Genomic DNA, 23,005 nt, shown 5'->3' on the forward strand with positions numbered 1-23,005 from the left:
TTCCCCAAGATTCGCCCGCGGAGACAAAGAGGATAACAGGGGGTTATGCAAGCCAAGAACAGGATGGATGGGGGGTGTCAAGGAAAATCCTCTTGGTGTGGACACAGCGGGAAAGTCTGTTAGAACTAGGATATGAGGACAAGCTCCTCCAGGCCCGTTTCCCCGAAACCGGTGCGAGGCGGGGGCGCGCAAGCGCGAGATAACCTTGACTGGCGGGGGGCGGGGACTAGGCGCGCAGACCACGGGAAGTTGGCGAAAGGACAGGGGCGTGGCCTCGCGGGGCCCAGCCAACACCCTAAAGGCCCTAAAGGGATTGCAGGCAGAATCTGGAGTTGCCCAGACTCAAGTCCCGCACCGACCTGCCAGCTGCAGTCATGTCCCTGCTCCGAGGTGAGCCGGCCCCCTCTGCACCTTGCTCCTCAGGGCCTGTCCCCCCAGCCCGGGCCTCCGCTTAGGGGCGCGGTGGATGGGGTTCGTTTATGTCCCGTCAGCTCAGGAGGAGGGACAAAGAGGGGAACTTGAGAGTTTGCGTTAAGGAGAAAGAACTTGCAAGACGTCAGCAACTGCGATTCCGGTGCAATTTCCAGTGGACAGATTGGAGACCAAGAAGGGCTTGCTTCTGACCTTGGAGGTCATACCTAAATATAGTAGTGACCCACGAGTTCGGGCTCAACTACTGGGGAAAATGGGGTGACCCTACAAGCACTAGGCGGTCTGGGGCAGAGCAGGTGCTCGCAGAAGCCCAGCAGTCTGGTCTCGGTTGCGCGTGGGTAGGACTCGTGCGTGGAGGGGGTGGCGATGATGTTCTCTAAGGGTCCCCAGGGAATTTTCGCCAGTGTGACTTGAGCCCCCCAAAATGCTTGGTGGTGGTCTGTTTGTAGAACTGCCTTACTTCCCCTTTTCTCTTTCCTTTAGTTTGAGTCACTCCAGGAAAGTTATGCATAACTTCCAGGGTTATTAATTTCTCTTAAAAATTACGTGAACTCCTTTTTCATAACAAGTGAGCACAGTCAGCGGAGTTTTAACTTAAAGACTTAATGTGTCTGTTGCACTTTCAGAAAAAGAATACTTATGAAGAAGGCCTTGAAGTAGGAAAAGGCTCGGTACGATCAAGGCTTGGAGCACCAAGGCCCGCTGCGAGGAAAGCGAACTTTTATTGTAAATTCAGTGGAAAGCAATATCAGGATTTCAAACAAGGGAATGGGGGCCTCAGAGCGCTCCTCTTCCCTGATTATCCCTGTTAACGATAAGGAGAATTAGAGCTCCATGCAACTACAAACGATGGCCTTGACCGTAGGACAACGAGGCTGGGGAAGCAGGGTGGGAGGATTTGACATACACATTTGGAAGCGGGTTTGGGAGAACGGTGGTGATTGGCTTTGGCAGGTAAATAAATATGAAGAATGACTACAGGTTTCTGCCTCGAACTTGTTCATGGTGATAGTCCGTATGGAGTGAGGAAAGATTTGGGAAGGAAGATTGAGAATTCCATTAGGCATTAAGAAGAATTCCATTAAGAAGTCTTTGATGCATGTGAAGCATCAAGTCAGGTGGGCACTGGTTAGGGTGATCTGGAAGTCAGAGGAGCCAAACCAGGGTCATGAAGAAGTCAAGTGAAAAGGCACACAGTGTGGGTGCAAAGTTTCCTGCAGTGTGGGTTCCATTGCCGGTGCCCTTCCCCACTCAGAACTTACTACATTTTCTTAACAAAGTGCATGTTGATTTTTTAAAAGACTAGTTCAGAAAACGCAATTCATTTAGAAGCTGCCTTGTAATGGGCTATCTTTAAAAAAATAAATAATTTCTTAGTGATTTTTCATTTCAATATTTTATTAGTCATTGCCCCTTTCTTATAGACACCTTTGAAAGTCTGAGGAAACTTTCAGGTAGTGGCTGCGATTAGAACCCATGCATTGAGTTTCAAATAGTAATTGCTAATGGCTAGTTAGAATACAGCAAAGATAAGGGCTTCTCTGTGGTGGCTTACCATGGGCTTACAGGACTTGGTAGGAAAGAAGCCCGTGTGATCGATAACTGTAAGGAAAAGGACACATTTGCTTAGGAACTGAATTAACATTGTTAAGGATTGTCATTAACTGATCAGATTTCAGTCAAGAAGAACCCATGCCCCAGATTTTTCCTAGCACCCATCTCAGCGCTTTGCAGATTTTTCACCCAACAAATACTAACTGCTGCTCATTAGCCTTTTGGGGAGAGTCGAGTATCCCCTCAAGGCAAGCAGGCCAGGCTGCTAAATGATTCCTGAAACACAAACAGATGCTCCACAGTTTCCCTGAATTGCCTTGCTTGTTAAATATTTTAAAGAAATAAGTAAATATTTACCTAGTAATGTTGACAGAAAGGAAGAGTTCATGTTTTTCTCCAGTATTTTTCCTGTACTGTTTAAGTCAGCACATTTTACCAGGACTTTTCATGACCCTCTGGATTAATGTCTCTTCACTGTCCTAAATTTTGCAGAGTCACTGAATTTGCAGTGCTTTTTAAAGTAAACAAGGTTTTAGTTTGGTGTTAAATAAAGGTTGCCACGTTTGGTATCCCATAAACTTGACATCAGATCAAATTGAAATGGCCTATGAAATAGCAAGAAAAAAAAACCTATAAAGTTGTCTTACCTTTATACTCACATATCTCAAACTGTTTTTAAAAAAAGATTCAATAGTATTTTTCCCATTCAAAATAACTGTATTAGTTAAATTAAGGTCGCCCTTAGCTAACCTTTCAGTCTGTGAGTGTCAAGTAAGAAGCAGTGATAATCAGTGGAATCTTGTCCATGTCCACAACATGTCATTTTTTTTTGAATGCTTTTAATGTATTTATCATCTTTGGATTTCAAAACTTTCACAGTGATGTGCCACAGTGTTGGGGAGGGGGGCTGTGTAGGATGTTTACCCTATTTGGGGTTTACTAAGCTTGAATCTATAAATTTGTCTTTTTTATCAAGTTTGGAGAATTTTCATTTATTATTTCTAAAAGTATTTTTTCTACCCATTTCCTATCTTCCATGACACAGTAAATGCTGTAAGTCTTTAAGGTTCTATCCATGGGGTTTCATTTCCCCCTGTTTTAAGCTGTTAAACTTTTAAGGGGGGCAATTTTAGGCGTACAGAAAAATTGAGCAGAAAGTATAGAGCATTACCACATTCCCCCTCATCCCACCCCAGGTTCCCCTGGGTTTCCTTTATTAACATCTGTCATTCGTGTGGTCCATTTGTTACACTTGATGAGCTAATGTGGATATTTTGTTATCTACTGAAGTCCATAGTTTACATTAGGTTCAGTTTTGTGAGTTTTGACAAATATATAAATGACATATATCACCATTTCAGTATGGTGTATTCACCCCTGGAAGATGAGTATCTTAGGATTTCCATAGCTTTGACTTTTTTCGATATTATGTGGTCAGTGTGATGTGATTGCTCACACCCATGCTGCTTACTGTTGTGCAGGTTTCACACTGTGCAACTCTTGTGCTTGCCACTCACAGTCATTATGGATTTGTGCAGTTTGGCAAGTGGCACTAGGTTCCACAGAGAGGAACGATTCTTATTTATGTGTACACAGACAACAATTTAACTGATGCTACAAATGTGTAGTGTTAGTTTGTGTTAATAGAGATAGAGATAAGTATCCCATATTCAATGTGGTCAGATAAAATGCAGGGTATTTTGTTACATTCTAAGTGATATATTTTAATAGAATGTGGGCAAACTAGAGTGTCTTTAGAGTTAATGTCAAATGAAGTATTGCAAGAATGCTTTTAATTTATCTGGGAAAAGAGCCACTAGGTCTGGAGAATTTTTAGGTTAGCTGACTTCAGATCAGCTTTACATGTAAAATGTAACCTATTTTGCTCATTTTATTCCAAGGATGAAAGGTAGGTAATATAACAAAAGGTAATAGTTGAAGTTTTTTAAAACTTGTAATTTGAGTCATCCTGTGACTCCAGAAGCAATGACACATGTAATTCAAAATAGCACATATTCTAGAAACTACTTATCTGTCTGTTTGGGGATGCATTTGGATTGGTGGACAAAAGCCTTACAAACTAAGTGAGCTCAGTGTGAAGAAAAATCTTTAATTTTTGTTGCTCGTTCATGGCCATTCCATGAACATCCATGGGAACGTCTGCCTTCTTACTGCATGCTTTTTAGCAGAAGTGAGACAGAACCTCAACAGATGTCTCCTGTGTTGTGAAACAGTGGAGGATAGGAATGCTGTCAAAATAGAATGGATTTACATTATAGCATGCAGTGCGATCCTCATGCCTCCATGTGGGTATTGATCACGCTGATCCCTCTCTCAGACTCTGCAACTATGGGTGTGACACATTCTGTTCATTATTGCATTGTTGCCGTTTATCGGCTGGACCTGGTGACCAGAGCTGAAAAAGATGAGGGGACTATCGAGTTGTGCTCAATAGCCACTTTAATGAAGATCATTTCTGCTTTTTATAAACTCCTTTTCACAGAGAGCATTTGGTCAGAAAAAGCATGCCGAGTATTACATGTGAAGGTTACATATTAGCACAGGGAAGCACAGTTAAATTAACTCTATCTTTGTTGTGTCTCTTTTAAGTGGGAACAGAGAGGCAGGAGAAGCACATGGTCAGCATAACTTTCTTATTTACATCTGAAGGACACGAAGTCATCTGGGGAAGCTTGAGCACTGTTATTTTTCTGGACATTTGGTCCCGAGGCCTTTGCCTCAGTTCATTGGAGCTTTCTCACAAGGCCAGATGCCAACTCACACAGGCACAGTCCCATTGCTGGCTCCAACATTGCATGACAAAGATTTTCAGTTATCTAACTTAAGATTGTACTTTGCCATAGGGTTTCACAGAAAGATTACTTAAAGCACAGTAGAGACACTGACTAGTCCACGATTGCTCACAAATCTTTTCTCATTGCATCAGGTGTGTTTATTGTCGCTGCTAAGCGCACACCCTTTGGAGCTTATGGAGGTTCTCTGAAAGACTTCACTGCTACCGACTTGTCTGAATTTGCTGCCAAGGCTGCCCTGTCCGCTGGCAAAGTCCCTCCTGAAACTGTTGACAGTGTCATTGTAGGCAATGTCATTCAGGTTAGTAGGGCAGGGACAAGTATTACTGCTATTGTTTTCTTTGATCATTTTCTAAAAATAATTCCTTTAACATGTCATCACGATGACAATGATAATGTTACAAGTGTTTGAAATTTATAATTTGAGTAACCCTCTGACTCCAGAAGTAATGACATACATAATTCAAAGTAGCATATACATTCTGGAAACTATATATCTGCTTGACTTTGGGATGCACTTCAATGCTTCTTTTTTTAAGAAACAACTTGACTTCCTGGATTAACGTGAAGTGAATTGATTTTCTTTGTATGCCACCTCAGGAAGTATGTGAGTCATCTTCCAGTCACTGTGACAAAACACCTGAGATAATCAACTTTAGAGGAGTAAAGGTTTGTTTTAGCTCATGGTTTAAGAGGTTTCAGTCCACAGTCGCTTGTGTCTGTGGCTTTGGGCCTGTGGCAGCACATCGTGGCAGGAGTGCATGGTAGAGGAGTCCAGTTCTCCTCCTGGCACCCAGGAAGCAAAAAGAAAGAGATAAAAGGCTAGGATCCCCATATTCCTGCTGAAAGCATGTGCCCAATGAAAAGGTTTCGTGACCTCCCAATGGCACCATGGGCCAGGGACCAAGTCTTTAACAAATGGTCCTTTGAGTAACCCTCTGGAATGGGAGACATTCCAGGTCCTCCCATAGTTTCTTACACATTGTAGGAGCTTGGTTAGAATTTGTTTTAGGAAATAAGAAGCTCCCTAACCCTCTGTCTTACTTGTGTAGTGTATAAAACAGATCATACATATGTAGATAATGGAACGCCCTATATTCAAAGTATACACTTATTACGTGCCTAGTAAGAGACTGTTTTAGGTGTTATGAGAGAAGACCAAAGTGGACCAAAAGGAGGTTATAATCTATAAGGAGAAAAGATATACCTATTTTTTAAGATGCTGTATTATTTAGACTTTTTATCATTGTGACAATACCTGAGAGTAGACAACTTAAAGGGGGAAGGATTTATTTTGGCTCATGGTTTCACAGGTGTCAGTCCATGGCACGTTGGCTCCATTGCTTTCAATTCTGTGGCTAGGCAGAACATCATGACTGAAGGGTGTGGTGGACAGCTGTTATATGGTAGTCAGAAAGAAGAGGGAGAGAGAAAGGAGCTATGGACAAGATATGCCCTTCAAAGTCATGCTCCCAGTGTTCTACTTCCTCCAGCTAGGCCCCGCCTCCTAAAGTTTGCCTCAGTTCCTAAAATAGTGTCACCAGCTGGGGATCAAGCCTTCAACACTTGAGCCTAGGGGGATAGCTCATATTCGAGCTATAACAGATGCTGCTAAAGGAAAGAGAGTTAACAGTGACTACAGAAAAGCCTTAGGCCTTGAATTTGCATTCTATTCCATCCATCCCACCTTTGTGTATCTGTACATCCAGGAAAACAGTAACATGTTTTCTCTTGCAGTTATAGCTACCGAGCCTGAAATATCTTCTTAAAGAATTCTTAAAATACCTGGGACCAAAGAATGCATTAAAACAGATCAAACTGAAATAGGATACTCTCGTTTGGTTGTTTTTTTCCTAGAATTTATTTTAAAGAAACTTTATTCCTTCTAAAATTCTGCATGGAATCTCACAAACTTTACAACAAAATAGATGGTATCATTTTTATTGTGTTTGTACCTTTGTTCCTAAAGGCTGTCTGTCTGTTTTTTTTTTTAAGGGGTTTGAACTCAGGGCCTCACGTTTGCTAGGCAGGTGCTCTACCACTTGCCAGATCATTTTATTTATTTATTACTTTTAGTTTTTGAGAGAGAGTCTCCCCCTGTAGCCCAGGCTGGCCTCAAAATCATGATCCTCTGTCTCATCCAATCAGTTGGTGGGATTGCCACTGTGCCTAGCTTGAGGTAGTCTTCCTGCAGTTTTCTGACAAGTCAAGGTAGTTTCCTGGTAGGCGTGGTAAGTGTTTAAGCATTTGGGGCTGGGACTTTGTGAATAGAAGGGAACAACAGAAAACAAATAGGTGTCAAATAACCTTTGACAAAGCTGTTTTTCTGATTGAGGTAAATATTAAATAGCACTTAGAATAAAGTTAGATTTCCTTTTTTCTTAGGAAATAATGAGATCCAATCTGGGTTATTTTTGTTTCTTTTATTGCCTAATTGCTCTGGATAAATCTCTGATTTTTAAGTAATGTCAAGACATGGTTTATCTTATTTCTGATCTAAGGGGAATAATATCTAATATGTTATATTGCAAGAACTTTTGTAAATGTCATAATATACCCCCAGTACAGCAATAATATACTAATAAAAATAATATTTTTGATGGCATTACTTTGTAAAATAAGCTGCTTCTATCTGCATTCCATTCCATCTGCATTCAAAACCACTAACCTACAGATGTGTAAAATTTATTGAATTTTATTTGGAAAGAATTTCAAACCTATATATAAGCTAAAAGAATAATATAACTAAAACTTCTTACCTGGATGGACTAATTTTTCACATTTTGTCAAATTTGCTTTAGCTTTCTCTATAATTAAGGCTATAATGATTATTGTTTTCTTAAAAAGCCATTTTATACCTTCTTACTCAAAGTGTGGTCCTCAGACTATAAAGGGAAATGCTACAGATGCAGAATCTCAAGCAGTCCTGGGCTGTGAACTTACAACCTGCATTTTAACAAGATGCCCCTGAATATATTTCAAAGTTTGGAGAGCACTGGCTTAGTCCCACTTCTCTCCTGACTAGTTCAGCTATCCCTGCCCTCAGTTGCACTTCCCAGCCTGGGTCACACTAGAATTACCGAGATGCATCTAAAAGTAACTACCACTGCCCAGCCTCTCTGGTTTAGTTTGGTCAGGAGCTTGAGCACATGTTAATAAGGCTTCTGGGGTCATTCCAGCCACAGCTTGGGTTGAAAGTCATAATCTGGATACTTCCTCTAACTTTGAGATAGTCTATTCCATTTTAAGCAGTTCTAATTCTTATAAATTTCTTATATGAACGACGTAATGTAAGGTTTTCTGTAAGGAGCAAGCATACTTACTGTGTTTAAAAACCTTTTGAGAAGGGTTAGGGTTGGGGGTACAGCTCAGTTGTACAGCACTTGCAAGACCCTGGGCTTGATCCCCAGCACTGCAAAAATAAATAAAAAATGTAAATAAATAAATAGACAGCCAGGCATACTCCTGTAGTCCCAGCATTCAGTAGGCAGAGGCAGAAAGAAGGATGGTAAGTTTGAGGCCAGCCTGGGCTACCCAGTGAGACCCTGCCTCAAAAAAAGCAAGCAAACAAACAACAACAAAGAGTGACCATGGTTGCATAACAGTATAGATGTTCTTAATACTCCTGAACTATATGCTGAAGAATGGTCAAGATGGTAAATTTTGTTATATTTGTTTTATCAGAATAAAAATAGAAAAACATTATTGATGAAACTACAGTTTTTATTCAAATCATAAGCACACAGTATAGAAAATATGCTGTGCCTCTATACATTGTATCCTCCTTTAGAGTCATATAATTTATCATTTTTGATAGCTTGCCAAAATTCTCCTATCTTTTGTGCTTGTTCCTGTGCCTCCATTTATAGAAGAAATCTTTTTTTTTATCCTCTTTCTGATCCAGAACTCCTCAGATGCTATTTACCTGGCAAGGCATGTTGGTTTGCGAGTGGGAATCCCTAAAGAGACCTCAGCTCTCACTGTTAACAGGCTCTGTGGCTCTGGTTTCCAGTCCATTGTGAGTGGATGTCAGGTATGGGCAGATATTATTCAATTCTTTGAACATATGTTAATAGTTATTGGAAGAAGTAAAACGGTAAAAAAAAATCAGTAAAACACTTCAGCTTTTTTATTTTATAGTGCCTGTTAGAGAGGTCAATTTGACTTTTCTTAGAAAAATATTCACAGCAAGCTTAGCTTTTGGGGTGGAGATTTTTCTAGCAGTAATTTTAAACACGAGGTTCTTGGAGGCCTGTTGTTTACATCCTTGCTGAGAGATGCAAACTATGGGAAGAGTTGGAAGAGTGAAATGGACTTCTTTCTTTCTGTGAATTCCCTGGATCAGTCTAGTTTGTTCTCCTTCAGGTTCGTCCATTAATAGGACACTTTTTTTTTTTTTCTTTGTAACAGGTTTGTGCTTTATTATCTGTCATATGTTTATGCCAGAAATTAATATCTTTGTGGATTTTCAAGATTTCTATTGAGTTAAGAATGGCTGTTCTTAGCCAAAATGTAGGTATGGGTGTGTTATTCAGACACAAACGATTGAAATCTGTTTGGTTTTTCCCCCTGTATCTTATGAATAGGTACTTTAACATTGGCTTTACAGTTACTTTAAAGCACTTCTTTTTGAGACACTGTAAGCTAGGATACGATATTTACTAGAATTGCCACTAATTTGTAAAGTCTTTATATTTCTGAATACATAGTCTGGGTAAGATTTTTTAAAAAGGCTTTTTTGTTGTTATCATGGTCTGTTTGTTTTTAAACAGGAAATTTGTGCTAAAGATGCTGAAGTCGTCTTATGTGGAGGAACTGAAAGCATGAGCCAGGCTCCCCACCTTGTTAGAAACATGCGTTTTGGAACCAAATTGGGATTAGAGATCAAGGTTGGAACCATTAAGTTTTTTTTGAATTGTGTTTCTTATGCTATTTTATGAATAATTTTAATGACATAATGTATTAGGGAATGTACTGGCAAGATGTGAATGATTTGAAATTTGCAGAGTATTTCAAAACACTATTTTGATTGTTGGTTTTGACATTTGAACCCACATAGAGTTAGACTTAATGTGTGGAAGTAGCCATAGGAATGGAAGAGGTGGAGGAAGAGAAGAAGTGGATTGAAAAGAAAGGCAAAGGGTCAGTTAATTTCTAACAAATACTTTGTATTTTAACTACTGAGTAGTTAAATCTCTCTCTTTTATTTTTGTTTTTTGGTGGGACTGGGGTTTGAACTCAGTGCTTCATACCTGCAAAGCAGGTGCTGTACCACTTGAACCATACCTTTAGTCCATTTTGCTTTGGTTATTTTGGAGATGGGGTCTCAAACTATTTGCCCCAGCTGGCCTCAAACTGCAATCCTATGTCAATAACTGGGATTACAGGTATGAGCCACCAGCGTCCAAGCCTGACTAATTAAATCTTTACCATGACTTACTTAAGTTATATTTCGGGGGCCATCTCCATTGAATAGATTTTTTTCTTCATTACAGAAAACATTGCTTTGAATACAGATTATATTGTCACAAACTGTCACACCAGACAGAAACTGATCCTTCCACCTTTTAGAACAAAAACATGAGGATGACAGTTCTGATAAAGAATAATCGTCTGCTGTCCTTCCATAGGAAAGGGCTTATGACTTTTTGCATATTTTTTTTCAATAGTGATGATTGACTTAACACTGTTTACCCAGCTTCTCACCTGGCCTTTTTTGGAAGCTGAAAGGAATGAGGCTTAGAGAATGAGTGTTTTAGACACTGAGTTTGCTTGAGAAATCCTTTGCCAAGACAGATCAATGACTTAAAAGGTGATGAGGTAGGAAGGGGGACACACATATCAGAGACTCCAGCTACTTGGATAATCAGTGTTTTATGTATCTCAGGGACTCTGTCCCAGGTTCTTTGATGGAACCTGCTGTACTTGTCACTGAAATGTGGGGTGGAAAACAGTGCAGATGTGTTCTTCCTACAGAGCTCATGGCTAGTTTTCAAAGGTGGTCACAGGAAAGCATTGCCTAAAGACTGTCAGGTTCTTACGAAATGTAACCTGGAGGACTTAATTTTGGTTGTAGGGCAACTTCCTGTGTTCTCACCTGCACAGTTAGTGCTGTCAGCTCTCTTCCCAGCTGCACATTTAGAGAGATGGTGTGTGCTCACTTTATTGTGAAACATTGAATGTTTTAAAAATATTGGATTAAGAAAGTCCCAGAACAAAATATGAATAGTAATAACAAGTTTCTATCCGAAAGCTTAATTTTACTTTTGTTTATTGGAATTGTTATTGAAATTTAAAGAAATCATAACATATTATTGCCAAAGACAATGCTTTAACAAATAGCTTCATTTGTGTCTTTTTGTAGCTGGAAGATACTTTGTGGGAAGGATTGACAGATACGCATGTTAAGATCCCCATGGCAATTACTGCAGAGAATCTTGCTGAACAACATAAAATAAGCAGAGAGGAATGTGACCGATATGCCTTGCAGTCACAGCAGAGATGGAAAGCAGGTCAGTGAAACTGGGTAATATCAGTATCTACAGGAAAAAGTATCCATAGAGAAGATTTTAATCCTTTAAGATCCTACAGTAATACTAGTATAAAACTCATACCTTAGAAATCATGTATCCTTTGTTTTTAGATGATCAGATATTGTCTTACTGCAAAGTTACCTGGGAATTACTTTTTTGAAATAAGTTGCTATTACTTAAAAAGTGGTATTGTTGCCAGATATGGTGGTACACACCTGTAATCCCAGCATTTGGGAGGCCAAAGTAGGAAGATCAAGGTCAGACTGGGCTACATAGTGAGATACCATCTCAAAAAAGAAAAAAAACAAGTAGTATTATTACTTGGCCCTGTCTGGACCCTTAAATTTTGTCCTGAACTAGTCCTGTTGTCAGTAGAAAACACTGAGGCATTCAATACACGCCAACAGAGATAGCTTGCTTACTGTGGCAGTGAGGACACAGAGACTATCCTTTACCACAAGTCATATCATAATCACAAGAACGGGTGAAGTGTTTGGGAAAACACTTTGAGTATCTTTTTATGCCTCCTTCTCCCCCTCCTTCTGAAAGCCATTGCATCTGACTCAAATAGGTAACTAGACCAAGACCCTATTGCTACTGCCTTGTGAGACACACTGCTGGCAACCCAGTCCAAAATGAGCAATGTGACAGTACTTGACTTATCATATGGCAAGTGGAAGAAATTTGTTTTCTGAAAAAGTTTTTTTTTTTAACTGAATTGTTAGAAGCAAGTGGAAACTCCTATCTAGGGGTATGAATACTTGAAGCAGTGAGGATGACATCCGTCTTTGTGTTTCAGAGGGATAAGTAGAATGGAGTTGATGCCATCCAGCTCATCTGTGTTTCTTAGTTACAGGTTTCTTGGTCCAGAGTAGTCTTGGTCCAGAGGGCAAGAGGGGCAGGAGTTATCTCTTGCACTCTATTGTTGTACTTCCAATTCTGCCATATACAAGCCATCAACCTCACTCAAGTTACTTAGTCACACAGCATCTGTAAAATAGAAACAATAATGTATGTCTTTCCTATTTATTTTAACAAGGTTGTTGTAAAACCAAGTGAGGGCAGGTTAAGGGAAGTATTTTGCCAATATCAAGTGATATCCAAATTAAGGTGGTATTATTCCTGATTTATCCTGTTGCTGAAACTATAGATTACTACAATCCAGTCTAGTCGATAGAGATTCAAAATTGATAGGATGTTTTATATATAATTGTATCAGAGATAGCTCATCTGTTTCCTCAGGTTGTCTATCACTATTAAATTTCAGTCATCAATTACTTGGTGGCCTAATGGACTTGGTAGCCCTTATTAGCTTATATTAAATTGTATAGAGTAAGAGATTTCCATGGCATATAAAGTACTTTGACCACATTCACCCCAATTTAGTAACTTTGTGATAACTTCTTATCTCACCCAAAGAAGTTAAATCCATTTATTACTATTATGTCTATAGCTAACAGTCTATATTTAACAGTCTTATAAAAAATTGCTGCTAAAAAAATCAAAATGGTAATTTAAAAAGATGGAAAGTCATCTGCCTAGACCCATGGCATATTACGTCCTCCAGTGGGGAAGGCAAGTTGTGCAAGTTGTGAAAACTTGTATTAGGTCCATTGTGAGCAAAGGGTAGATCAGAAATTAAAGAATCTGCCTGATTTTTCTTTCTTGTTTCTCTTCTTTTTTTGGTTTTTATTCTTATGACAGTCTTTCTACCATTTCAGCTAATGATGCTGGCTACTTTAATGAAGAAATGGCACCAATTGAGGTGAAGACAAGGAAAGGAAAACAGACAATGCAAGTGGATGAGCATGCTAGACCCCAGACGACCCTGGAGCAGCTGCAGAAACTTCCCCCAGTGTTCAAGAAGGAAGGAACCGTCACTGCGGGAAATGCTTCAGTTGGTGTCACCCGAGATGAACTTGCACCCTTCCTGATGTGTTCCTTGCAACATGATCATGATGTCTCATAAATACATTCACACTGGTCTTCAGTTATTTAGCTTAAAGTGTTCATATCCTGCTAATTTGTTTTTCATTGTCCAGCATGAAGTACTTAGCTACAGGTCCTGCCACTCTGATTTCTTAGTCATTTCAGAATATTGGAAGGAGACCTTCCTGGTTTACTTTTTTAGTTTTCATACCTTTTTCTTTGTCATCTTTACAATTCATCAGATTTCTTTTTACATCTACCCACATCTTGTCACAAGCTTTTCTTTGGTATTCTTTCCTATTGTCCCTTGGTAAGGTGCTAATTCTGTGCCTAAAACAATCCTTCCGCCAGCGCTTCCTGTGTACTGCCATATTCTTAATTCTACTCCGTTAGTAATATTGAGCCATTTGTTCAAACCTGAATTAACTGAGCTCTTTTACCAGTTAGTTAATTTACTGGTTTTGTTTTTAAGGGGGTGTCTGATGGTGCTGGAGCTGTCATCATAGCTAGTGAAGATGCTGTTAAAAAACACAACTTCACACCACTAGCAAGAGTTGTGAGCTACTTTGCATCTGGATGTGATCCCTCAATCATGGGTATTGGTAAGTTTATAATGAAACAAACTGATTCTGCTACATTTCTGGAGAGAGATCTTTTTTGGCATTCAGAGTCCTAAAAAAGTAGCCACAAGGTCACTTGTGAAGATCAATCACTTAATCATCTTTATGAAGAACTGTCCTAGACACAATAAGAAATCCAGAACTCTGTGGGCAGCAATCGTGTCTTATTCTGTATTTGAGATATTTAAAATTGACCCAGAGAAAGTAACAGGAGAATTACATGGTCCTGACAGGATAAAAGGAACAATGGATGGGAGAAATAAAGCGGGGCAACAGAGAAGGCTGCTTGGGAGAAGGTGGCATTGCAGCTTTGTGCTAGGTGTACAGTCACTCATGAATCTCACTCAGTCTCCCAGCTCACAACTCTAGTAAGTGGGACTTCTTAGTGAACGACAGAATTGAGACATAGGGAGGTTTCTGTGTATGGTGCCAAACCTTCAGTGGAGCCAACATGGGAGTCCAGAGCTCTAATTAAAGGGCTCTTTTTCCACAAGAAAAGCATACTCTCTCAGGAAGTCAAAGTAATACTCCTGGCTCGGCGAGGAATTCGAAACAATTATCTAGAGGACAGTGTGCTAGCTGGAAAAAACTGAACTCCCTATGAACATAGATAGTCTTGGCTTGCTAAATATGAATTACAAATAGAGCAAAGGGCTTTAGTTGGATTCACTCCTAGAAACTGCTGCTGATGAGACTTTTAACAGCTATGGTCGTCTTTCATCAGGAAAACGAAGCCAATTAGATGCCTCACTCAAAAAAATTAAATTGGTGTTCTGAGTTGATTTATTCTACTCGTGACCTCAAAGAAAAGTTCCTAGTATACAGATTTTGGATTCTTTATAGGACCAAAGATTCTTCTATGAACTTAGGCTTTTTTTGGCTAACTAACTTGGTTTTCAAAGTGGACCCCAAAAATGCAAGAATAACATGCTGACCTATCATGGCAAAGACATTCAGTGTAAGCCTGCGGGTCCTGCTCAAATAATACCATGAACGCTAACTAGGGATTAAGTTAACACCCAGTCCTGTTTGCTGCTATGCCCTTCAGAGGGACTGGTCTCTGGTAGAATTCCTAGGAAAGAAAGTTGGCATGTTCATACCTGGGTATTTTCACACAGATCTCAAATCTATGTCTGTAACAAGTGTAAGATAGACATCTGCTAAAAGTAACTGTCTTTCTGTTATAGTCTTAAAGCTTATTAATGTTCAGCTACTTATTGTTGGTAAAACATAGCTTCTGCCTTAGATGTGGGAGGTAGCTTAAAATATGGAACATTAGTGTTTTGGAATGCATTTATCATCTTGGATCTAGAGCAGTGGTTCCCATCCAAGCTGATCCTCAAAACCCACCCACAACCCCTATCCCCCAAGATTCAGTTCCAGCAGTCTGACGTAGAGCCCAAGAATATGGAGTTCATTTTTGTTTGTGAGTACCTACATCCTCAGATGACCCACCAAGTTTATCTGATTTAGATCAGTAGTTATTGTTGATTTTCAGTTTGACCTCAGTGACTTCTGATAAATTTGCATTGATTAGCTGGCAAGCAAATATGTTTTCCTTGCTTCTGGTTCTGGGTCTGGATGTTTGACCTGCAGTACAGTGAATGCCACTGCAGGATTATCTTTTTTCCCTCAGGACTTGAACAAAGCTATACAAGCAAAGTGTCTCAAAGTGGCAGATGCCTTCTTCACCTAGCAGCTCTTCTGTCAATGTAGTGTGGGATTAAACAATGTAACTCGAAGTGCTTCAGGTGAACAAGCAGGAAGGATAGGTTATTGCATATCACCAAGGACTGGCTTGGTGATCAACAGCACTTCCTTAGTTCTGCAGGCACCTAACATGTAGCACTCCCTAACCCTGCAGAACAGCTGTAGGCTCAGGAATGGGGGAGGGGAAATTCTCAGGAAGAGAACAGGCTCTGAGAAAGTACACAGTTCTGGAGAGACACCTTCCCTGGAACTCCTTGGGTGGCAGTGGGGAGGTGGGTGGGTGGAACTTGGAACTGAAGCTGCTCTAGCTTTATCTTTAGTGGGCTTCATTTGTAGAAAGCCCAATGGTTAAAAAGAGAAACATTAACCAAATTCAAAGCTTTTTTTTTTTGTAGTTAAAACATGAAGCCCAAAGAAGTACCCAGCAGGAGCCTACAGTCTCCTGAGTCCCAGTAAATAAACAGAGTGATCTGGATAGCATCATTATGGCCCCACTTATTTTTACAGTTGACTGTAAAGATTCTGAATTAGCATGAGCAAACTGAGTCAGGCTCGCTGATGTTTTGAAGACAAGAGAAGTGGGAACAATGTTAGCACCATCAGCTTTTCATTTTATGTATCCTTTACCACTGAAGGATACTCCATCCCTTTTCTCTTTACAAGGTAATGATCTCGGGTGTTTTGTCATAGTGATGGAAAGCTGACCAACAATCTTCTGACCATGCTGGATGACGGATTCTTTCCTGTTTACTACCAATCCCGTTTCCATGCCTTGGACATACAAAGAGAATGTGGAATTAGATTTCATATTAAATCAGTAGCCATACACAGAGCTATTTGGTTAAAAGGCAAGAGACAGCATCAGGCTTGAAAATTCTGAGTATAGCCATGCTCTTTTCCATACTTGAACACACACGTGTGTTCCAGGAGAACACTTGGTCTGCCTGGCCATTCGAGGTCTAGTATGATCTGTAACTGACTATAAAACCCACATAGGACTCTCCTTTGGTGATTTGAAATCCTAAAGCCATTTGTGCTTGATCTTTTCATGTCAGTCTCTCATCAACAGGCTGTGCAAACAGCTCTTTATGTTCCCGTTTTCTGTTTCTTTTTCAGTGGTACTAGGATTTGAACTCAGGGCCCTGTGCTTGCTACATAGGTACTCTGCCACTTGAGCCACACTGTCAGCCCTTTTTCTTTAGTTGTTTTCCAGATAGGATCTCAATAAATTATTTGTCTAGGCTGGCCTTGAATCTCAATCCTCCCAATCTCCACCTCCTTAGTAGCTGAGATTATAGACATGGCTTGTGTTTCCTTTTGGTCACATCATTTATTTATGCTGGCAAAGGAGCATGATTTGTGACTGTTAATAACTCTGTCACAATATTTTCCCTACTTGTTCAATAAAGAAGAGACTTGATACATAAATAAAATGATGTATTTCTATATAAGATTTTTTTTTTCTTCTGTAGGTCCTGTCTCTGCCATCAGTGGGGCTCTGAAGAAAGCTGGACTGACTCTTAAGGACATGGATTTGGTAGATGTAAGTGTTCTCTTTTTACAACATGAATAAACCACCTACTTTTAATAGCATAAATAGTATTAATTTGGTGTGTACAGCTTTTTTTGTTTGATGTAAATCTACATAAGTAGGAGGAAATTCATTACACTTTGTGTGCAGTGCTTCTCCCCACCCAGTTAAAATGCTCTACTTATGTTTGAATAATTCAAACATCCTGATTTCTCATAATAAAGTCCAAATGGAAACTTCTTAAGACCTTATAGAACTTTGTTAAATTTTAGACTATTAATATTCATGTTGAATTAACTATTAGAAATGTGGGAGAGAAATCAGTAACCTTAGCCCTGTTTTAAAGATTAAAGTGAAAACTTACAGGTAAAAGAATTGCCCTAAGAGAAAAGCAACATCCAGTGCCAAATCTAGGAGTTTCTTGCCCTTCCCCCAAATGAGGTCCCTCAAACTTGTCTTTGACCTCCAGCACCAGCTGTAGCATGATGTGGGATGCTCCTATGTAATTGTTAACACTGGGAATTTAGTTTTATTGGCAGAACGATTTTTGAGTTACCCGCTCAACCCCAAGAATGACTCCTTTTTATGTTAATACTAGAATAAAGATGTCTTAAGCATGCATAATTAAAACAAGAGACAGAGAAGAAAAAACTTGATGGATTATATACATTCTGTATTTGGGGAATATTTGAAATTTTAGGTAATTTTGTGCTGCTTGGCTTTGGGAAATAACGAGTATAACAAAGGAAATCTCTAAATTGACAGAGAAGGGGTAGGCACACTTGTGACTTCCTCTAGGATACCAGGCTTCAGATAGACAAATGGTTTATCCATAACTCTCCTCTCCCATTCATAGTGGATTACAGGTCAGAGCCTCAAGGGGGGTGCTTGATTTGTGTCAGCAAATAGTTTCCACTACATTTCTGACTTCACTCTTTTTTTTTGGGTAATACTGGGTCTTGAACTCAGGGCCTCACACTTGCTGTGCAAGGCACTCTACCACTTGAGCCACTCCACCAGCCCCTAACTTCACTCCTAACTGTTGAAATACAGCAACTCTGTAGAGCAGTTCGTGACCATTTATAAATGTATAGATGTTCTCCCTGGGATCAGAAGCCTATCTTCTCAATACTATTCTAGGTCTCTGAATACTGCTTGAGAATGACTATATAGAACAAAAGAATTACATTGGCTGTAAGGGCAAATAAGACCCCATCTTGGGAGAGCACAAGAATATAGCAATAAAGAAAATAAGACTGGAATTGAATTCCAACTCAAAAAGTTACCCTTCTCAGAATCAGTTTTCTTTAGAAAATTACTGAGTTGAGATCATAAAAAATAGTGCTGTAGCTGAGGCAAGGCAGTTCTCATAGCCAGCCTGGTAAGTATAAGCATAACATCACGGAGTTCTGAGTTCTGCTACATTTCCAGATGGTAAGCACTCCCTTCAGGTCTCAGGCTCTGAGGTTTGTTCTTCGTGGTCTGTCAGCTTCCTTTTGGAAAGATGGCTCTTAGGACTGGGTAGTAACAATAGTAATAGCATTCACTTATTAAGCATTCACTATGTGTCAAGTAATACACTAGGTACTACCTGTGATTTTATTTAACCTTGACAATGACTTTTAGTCATTACTATTATCTTAGCACAATAGTACAGTTGAATTTTGTTATTGAGGAAATATGACTAAAAAGTTTAAAGAACATGTACAAGGTCACACACTAATGAATTATAAAGCTGAGATTTGAATCATCCACCCAACCCCAAAACCTATGGGCTTTCTACAGTATCTCACTGCCTCTGTATACATCCAGCTATAAGATTACCAAGGATTGTTTTTCTTTAAGGCATGCATTTGATTCAAAGTATCACTTAGTAAATATAAGAGGCAGGTCTCGCTGTACTGGGCTCAAACTTGGCATCCTCCTATCTCAACCTCCTAAGTGTAGCTGGGATTATAGGCATGTACCACTGTTCCCATTTTTAAACCTAACATCTTTTGTAAAATAAGATGCTAGTAGATAACCTTGAACATAGTTATTTTGACTAATATTAATGAAAGGTGTCTTCTTTCTTTCTCTCTCTCTTTTTTTTGAAAACCTAATGTCTTTACATAGAATGATTGAAAATAAATTTAAATAACACTGGGAGATAATTAAAATAAGAAGAAATAGCAGAATTAGCTATCAATAGAACTGAACCCTTTTGGTTAAAAATCAGTTTGTGATTCTCCATGTTAACTTTTTTTTAAGGTGAATGAAGCTTTTGCTCCCCAGTACCTGGCTGTTCAGAAGAGTTTGGATCTTGACCCAAGTAAAACCAATGTGAATGGAGGAGCCATTGCTCTTGGTCACCCTCTGGGAGGATCTGGAGCAAGAATTACTGCACACCTGGTTCATGAATTAAGGTACTTGCTAGAAATTGCTGTTTTTAGTAGGAATGCCTAGATTTAGGTTTCCTGCTAACAATCCAATATTTTTCCTTCTTCCTCCTGGTTCTGCACTGGTTCTGATCAGGAACAACTTATTTAGGCAACACTTTGCAGCTGCACTTCAGATGACTTAGTGGATTTGTTGGCTTGGGATCTGAGCCCTTCTTCATGTCTGCTGTGTGTGCTGTGCTGCCACTCATTATGTGCTGACTGGGGAGCCATGCTTGTCTGGCTTGTGTGTGTGTTTCAGTTCCTCTGGTGCTAAGTCCACCCATCCTGTCCTCTCCTTACATTGCCTCCCTCTTCTGTGTTACTTTGTCACTATTTATTTTTGAATAAGAATAGTCCACTTTCTGAATTCTTTCACTTATTGTGACAATACACCAAAATTGAGGATTGGGAAAAAGACTGAGAAGATGAGCTGAATAAGAATTAATAATGCAGCTGTGACTGATATTAATTTCATTTCATTAACTAATCTAACTCACTCTTTCTTGGAGTAGGTTTCAACTGTTGCTCTCTCTCTCTGTCAGGCGTCGAGGTGGAAAGTACGCAGTTGGGTCAGCTTGCATTGGAGGTGGTCAAGGCATTGCAGTCATCATTGAGAACACAGCCTGAGGAGACCAAGCTGCCCACTGTGCCCCACTTTTACTTGGCCAGGCCACAGGAAAACAGGTGACTTTCAGAGCAGCTGCCATGCCGGCCACACCCTGCCACTGACTTAGAGATTGAGTTTGATCGAGCCTTGGTGAGGCAAAATGCATTACCATGACTAGGAGCCCATGCCTCAGGTAGGCTCACTGAAATTCACCCCAGTCTGATTGATGTGTTCCCGAACTAAAGCCCGACTACAGAAGGCCTTAAAAGTAACGAAATCCTTGCCAAATCAGCACCACTATGCCTTAGGCAATATGATTGCAAGAAAACTGAATAAATGTTGCCTTAACTTTAGCTGCTCTTTTCCTATCATTTTCTAAAAATTGCAATTGTGGTAAAATGTACATTACATAAAATTGAGCACTTTGACCATCGTAAGTACACAGTTCGGTGGTATTAAAGACATTCACGTCACTGTGTCAAGGGTACTGCTGTAGAGAAGCCTTCCTCTGACTACACCCATCCAGCTCCCTCTCTTGTTTCCTCCACCCTCTCTCTGTGCTGATATGCACATGCTTTTTGAATATAACTATTCAGCTATCTGAATTATTTCCCTTTGCGACTATAACCCAACATCGAGAATCAGGGGAGAGCTTGGGCAGGTGAAGTGAATGGGAACAAGTAATGGAAATACAGTTTCTCAGTTCCGTGGAATATAAGCTCCTGTAAACACAGGGCCCCCACCTTACCCCCCAAGAATCCTCTTTGCCCCTGTGTCTCTGGTCTGAGGGTAACTGGTGGCCTTGCTTCCTCAGTGCTGCTTGCAGACCAGGCCTCCCCCTTCTGTTTACAAAACAACCCCGTGCTGTTTTGGAGTTCATGCTGATTGGTTACCATTGTGTTTCTAGCCTTCTTTCCATCTCCTGGCTTCTCATTCATTCCTCTCATCTAGTAACTGTATTATCACTGCCTCTGTTACCTTTTTTTAAACCATTAGCTCATGTGCTAATTCTCAGAAACATTTGTAGCCATTTGGTCAGGTAGCTCTCAGCTCCATGATCAAAATGCTAATCTTTCCTTCATGTCAGACACCCACTCCTTTTATTACCACTTCAACTTCTGTGTCTCCTTAAAACCTCCAGTCCCTGACCCCACAAGCCCCCCCTACCCTTCTCCCCCACTTAGAGCCCATGTTTCAGCCTTATTTTCTCCCTTGTAAATACCCCAACACTTCAGTTGATCTATTCATCTGGATACCTGGTGTAGGACATTGAGTACTGACTATTCCAGTTAACTTCACAAAAGATCCAGTAGAAATTTTAATTGAAATTAAATCAAATTTGGAGGTTATGGATTTATTAGGGAAAACTAACATCTTTATACTGACTCTTTATCTATAAATGTAGTTCATCTTGCAATATACTCGAGTTCTTTTATCTATTTTAGGATTTTTTCTTTTCCATATTTGGGATTAAACTCAGAGTCTGGCACACGTTAGGCAAGTGCTGTGCCATTGAGGTACAATCCCCAACTCTCATTTTTTCAGACAGCGTCTCACTGTGTAGCCCAGGTTAGCCTCAAACTCAGATCCTCCTGCCTCTGCCTCCCAAGTGCTGGGATTATAGGTATGCACCACCAAGCTCAGCTTAGCCATTTTTTTGATGGTACTGGGGTTTGAACTTGGGGTCTTAAAGCTTGCGAGGCAAGTACTGTAGCACTTGAGCCACACCCTCAGCCCTAGGAATTTCTTGATAAAAGATCAAGGAGACTCTCTTTTCTTTGCCAAGCCCTAATTCATTATTTGGTTCCATTTTTAAGGCAATAAAGGATTCAGAACTTTGGAGGTCAATATAAACCAAAGGTTTTTCAGCAAGTTCTGGCTTATTCTACTCTAGATGTTAAATAATACTCAGTCTCAGTACCAGCCCTAGTTCCTCAATCCTTTGCTCAGGCGTTTTTTTCCTTGTTTTAAAAAGTCATCATAAAGCCAAGCATGGTAGCATGCACCTGTAGTCCCAACTGCTCAGGAGACAGAGGCAGAAAGATCATTTGAAACCAGGAGTTCAAGGCCAGCCTGGGCAACATAGCAAAACCTCATATAAAAGAAGCATGAAGACATGGCTCAAGTGGTAGACCACCTGCCTAGCAAACATGAGATTCTTGAGTTCAAACCCCAGTGCTACAAAACCAAACCAAACCAGACAAAGCTTGGCATGGTAGGAACACCCCTCCCCCATTGCAGAAGAGGCTGATGCAAGAGGTCCACCCATGTGGTCCCCTTGCTTGTCACTGGATAATAATACACAATTACAGCTTTTCTTTAGTATTATTGAGGGGCTGGCTTCCTCGAGTCTCAGAAAATATTGAAAAGTGTAGGCCTGCATGTCTCTCAGAACAGAAAGCAGTAACTTGCAGTGGAACATTTCTGCTTTGTATTTCCTTCTTTTATTCACTCTATGGAGTGAAACCACCAAGGCCACTTGTTACCAGTCTATAGAAACACTAGTGATAACTTATCAGGCCATGTCTCTCCAGGTGAAGGAAGGATTGTCACCGAGCAGAGAGCTGAAGTCAGCTGCCTCACCAGGCCTCTCTCAGCACAGGCCTTAGTGTGAAGGTTTACCGATTGTCCCCATAAAGGCCTTACAAAGCTTGCTTGTTTGAATGAGATCTTTTTCTGTTTTCTTTTTATTTGGTTATTGTTAATGAGTAATTTTTAGATATTTCTATGTAGCTAGCCAGTTGCTGAGCCCTTGTGTTTATTCTAATCACACATATAGTATTTCTTTTTTTTTTTTTGGAGGTACTGGGGTTTGAACTTGGGGCCTACACCTTGAGCCAGTCCACCAGCCCTTTT

At 40.1% G+C, this 23,005-nt stretch overlaps 1 protein-coding gene and 1 long non-coding RNA gene across 3 annotated transcripts in view; one reads left to right on the plus strand and one right to left on the minus strand.

Annotated features, from left to right (window-relative positions):
* Acaa2 (acetyl-CoA acyltransferase 2) lies at positions 1 to 20,502 on the plus strand. 2 transcript variants are annotated; one of them, XM_020182194.2, is made up of 10 exons: positions 233 to 390; positions 4,934 to 5,100; positions 8,704 to 8,832; positions 9,572 to 9,688; positions 11,164 to 11,311; positions 13,054 to 13,229; positions 13,734 to 13,863; positions 17,064 to 17,134; positions 19,373 to 19,527; positions 20,085 to 20,502. In XM_020182194.2, exons 1-10 carry the CDS (start codon positions 375 to 377, stop codon positions 20,167 to 20,169), a joined length of 1,194 nt encoding a protein of 397 aa, XP_020037783.2. In that variant the 5' UTR covers positions 233 to 374; the 3' UTR covers positions 20,170 to 20,502. The 2 variants fall into 2 exon arrangements, with proteins under 2 accessions (XP_020037782.2, XP_020037783.2); XM_020182193.2 differs by lacking the exon at positions 4,934 to 5,100 and having other exon boundaries at positions 1 to 390.
* The window catches only part of LOC141422471 (uncharacterized), a 19,841-nt gene continuing 7,874 nt past the window's right edge, over positions 11,039 to 23,005 (minus strand). The window contains exon 3 of the long non-coding RNA XR_012447031.1: positions 11,039 to 12,322. This is a non-coding gene — a long non-coding RNA (uncharacterized lncRNA). The remainder of the gene's footprint in view (positions 12,323 to 23,005) is intronic.

Source organism: Castor canadensis, chromosome 4 (genome assembly GCF_047511655.1).
Source record: "Castor canadensis chromosome 4, mCasCan1.hap1v2, whole genome shotgun sequence".
In the NCBI taxonomy this organism is placed as follows: domain Eukaryota; kingdom Metazoa; phylum Chordata; class Mammalia; order Rodentia; family Castoridae; genus Castor; species Castor canadensis.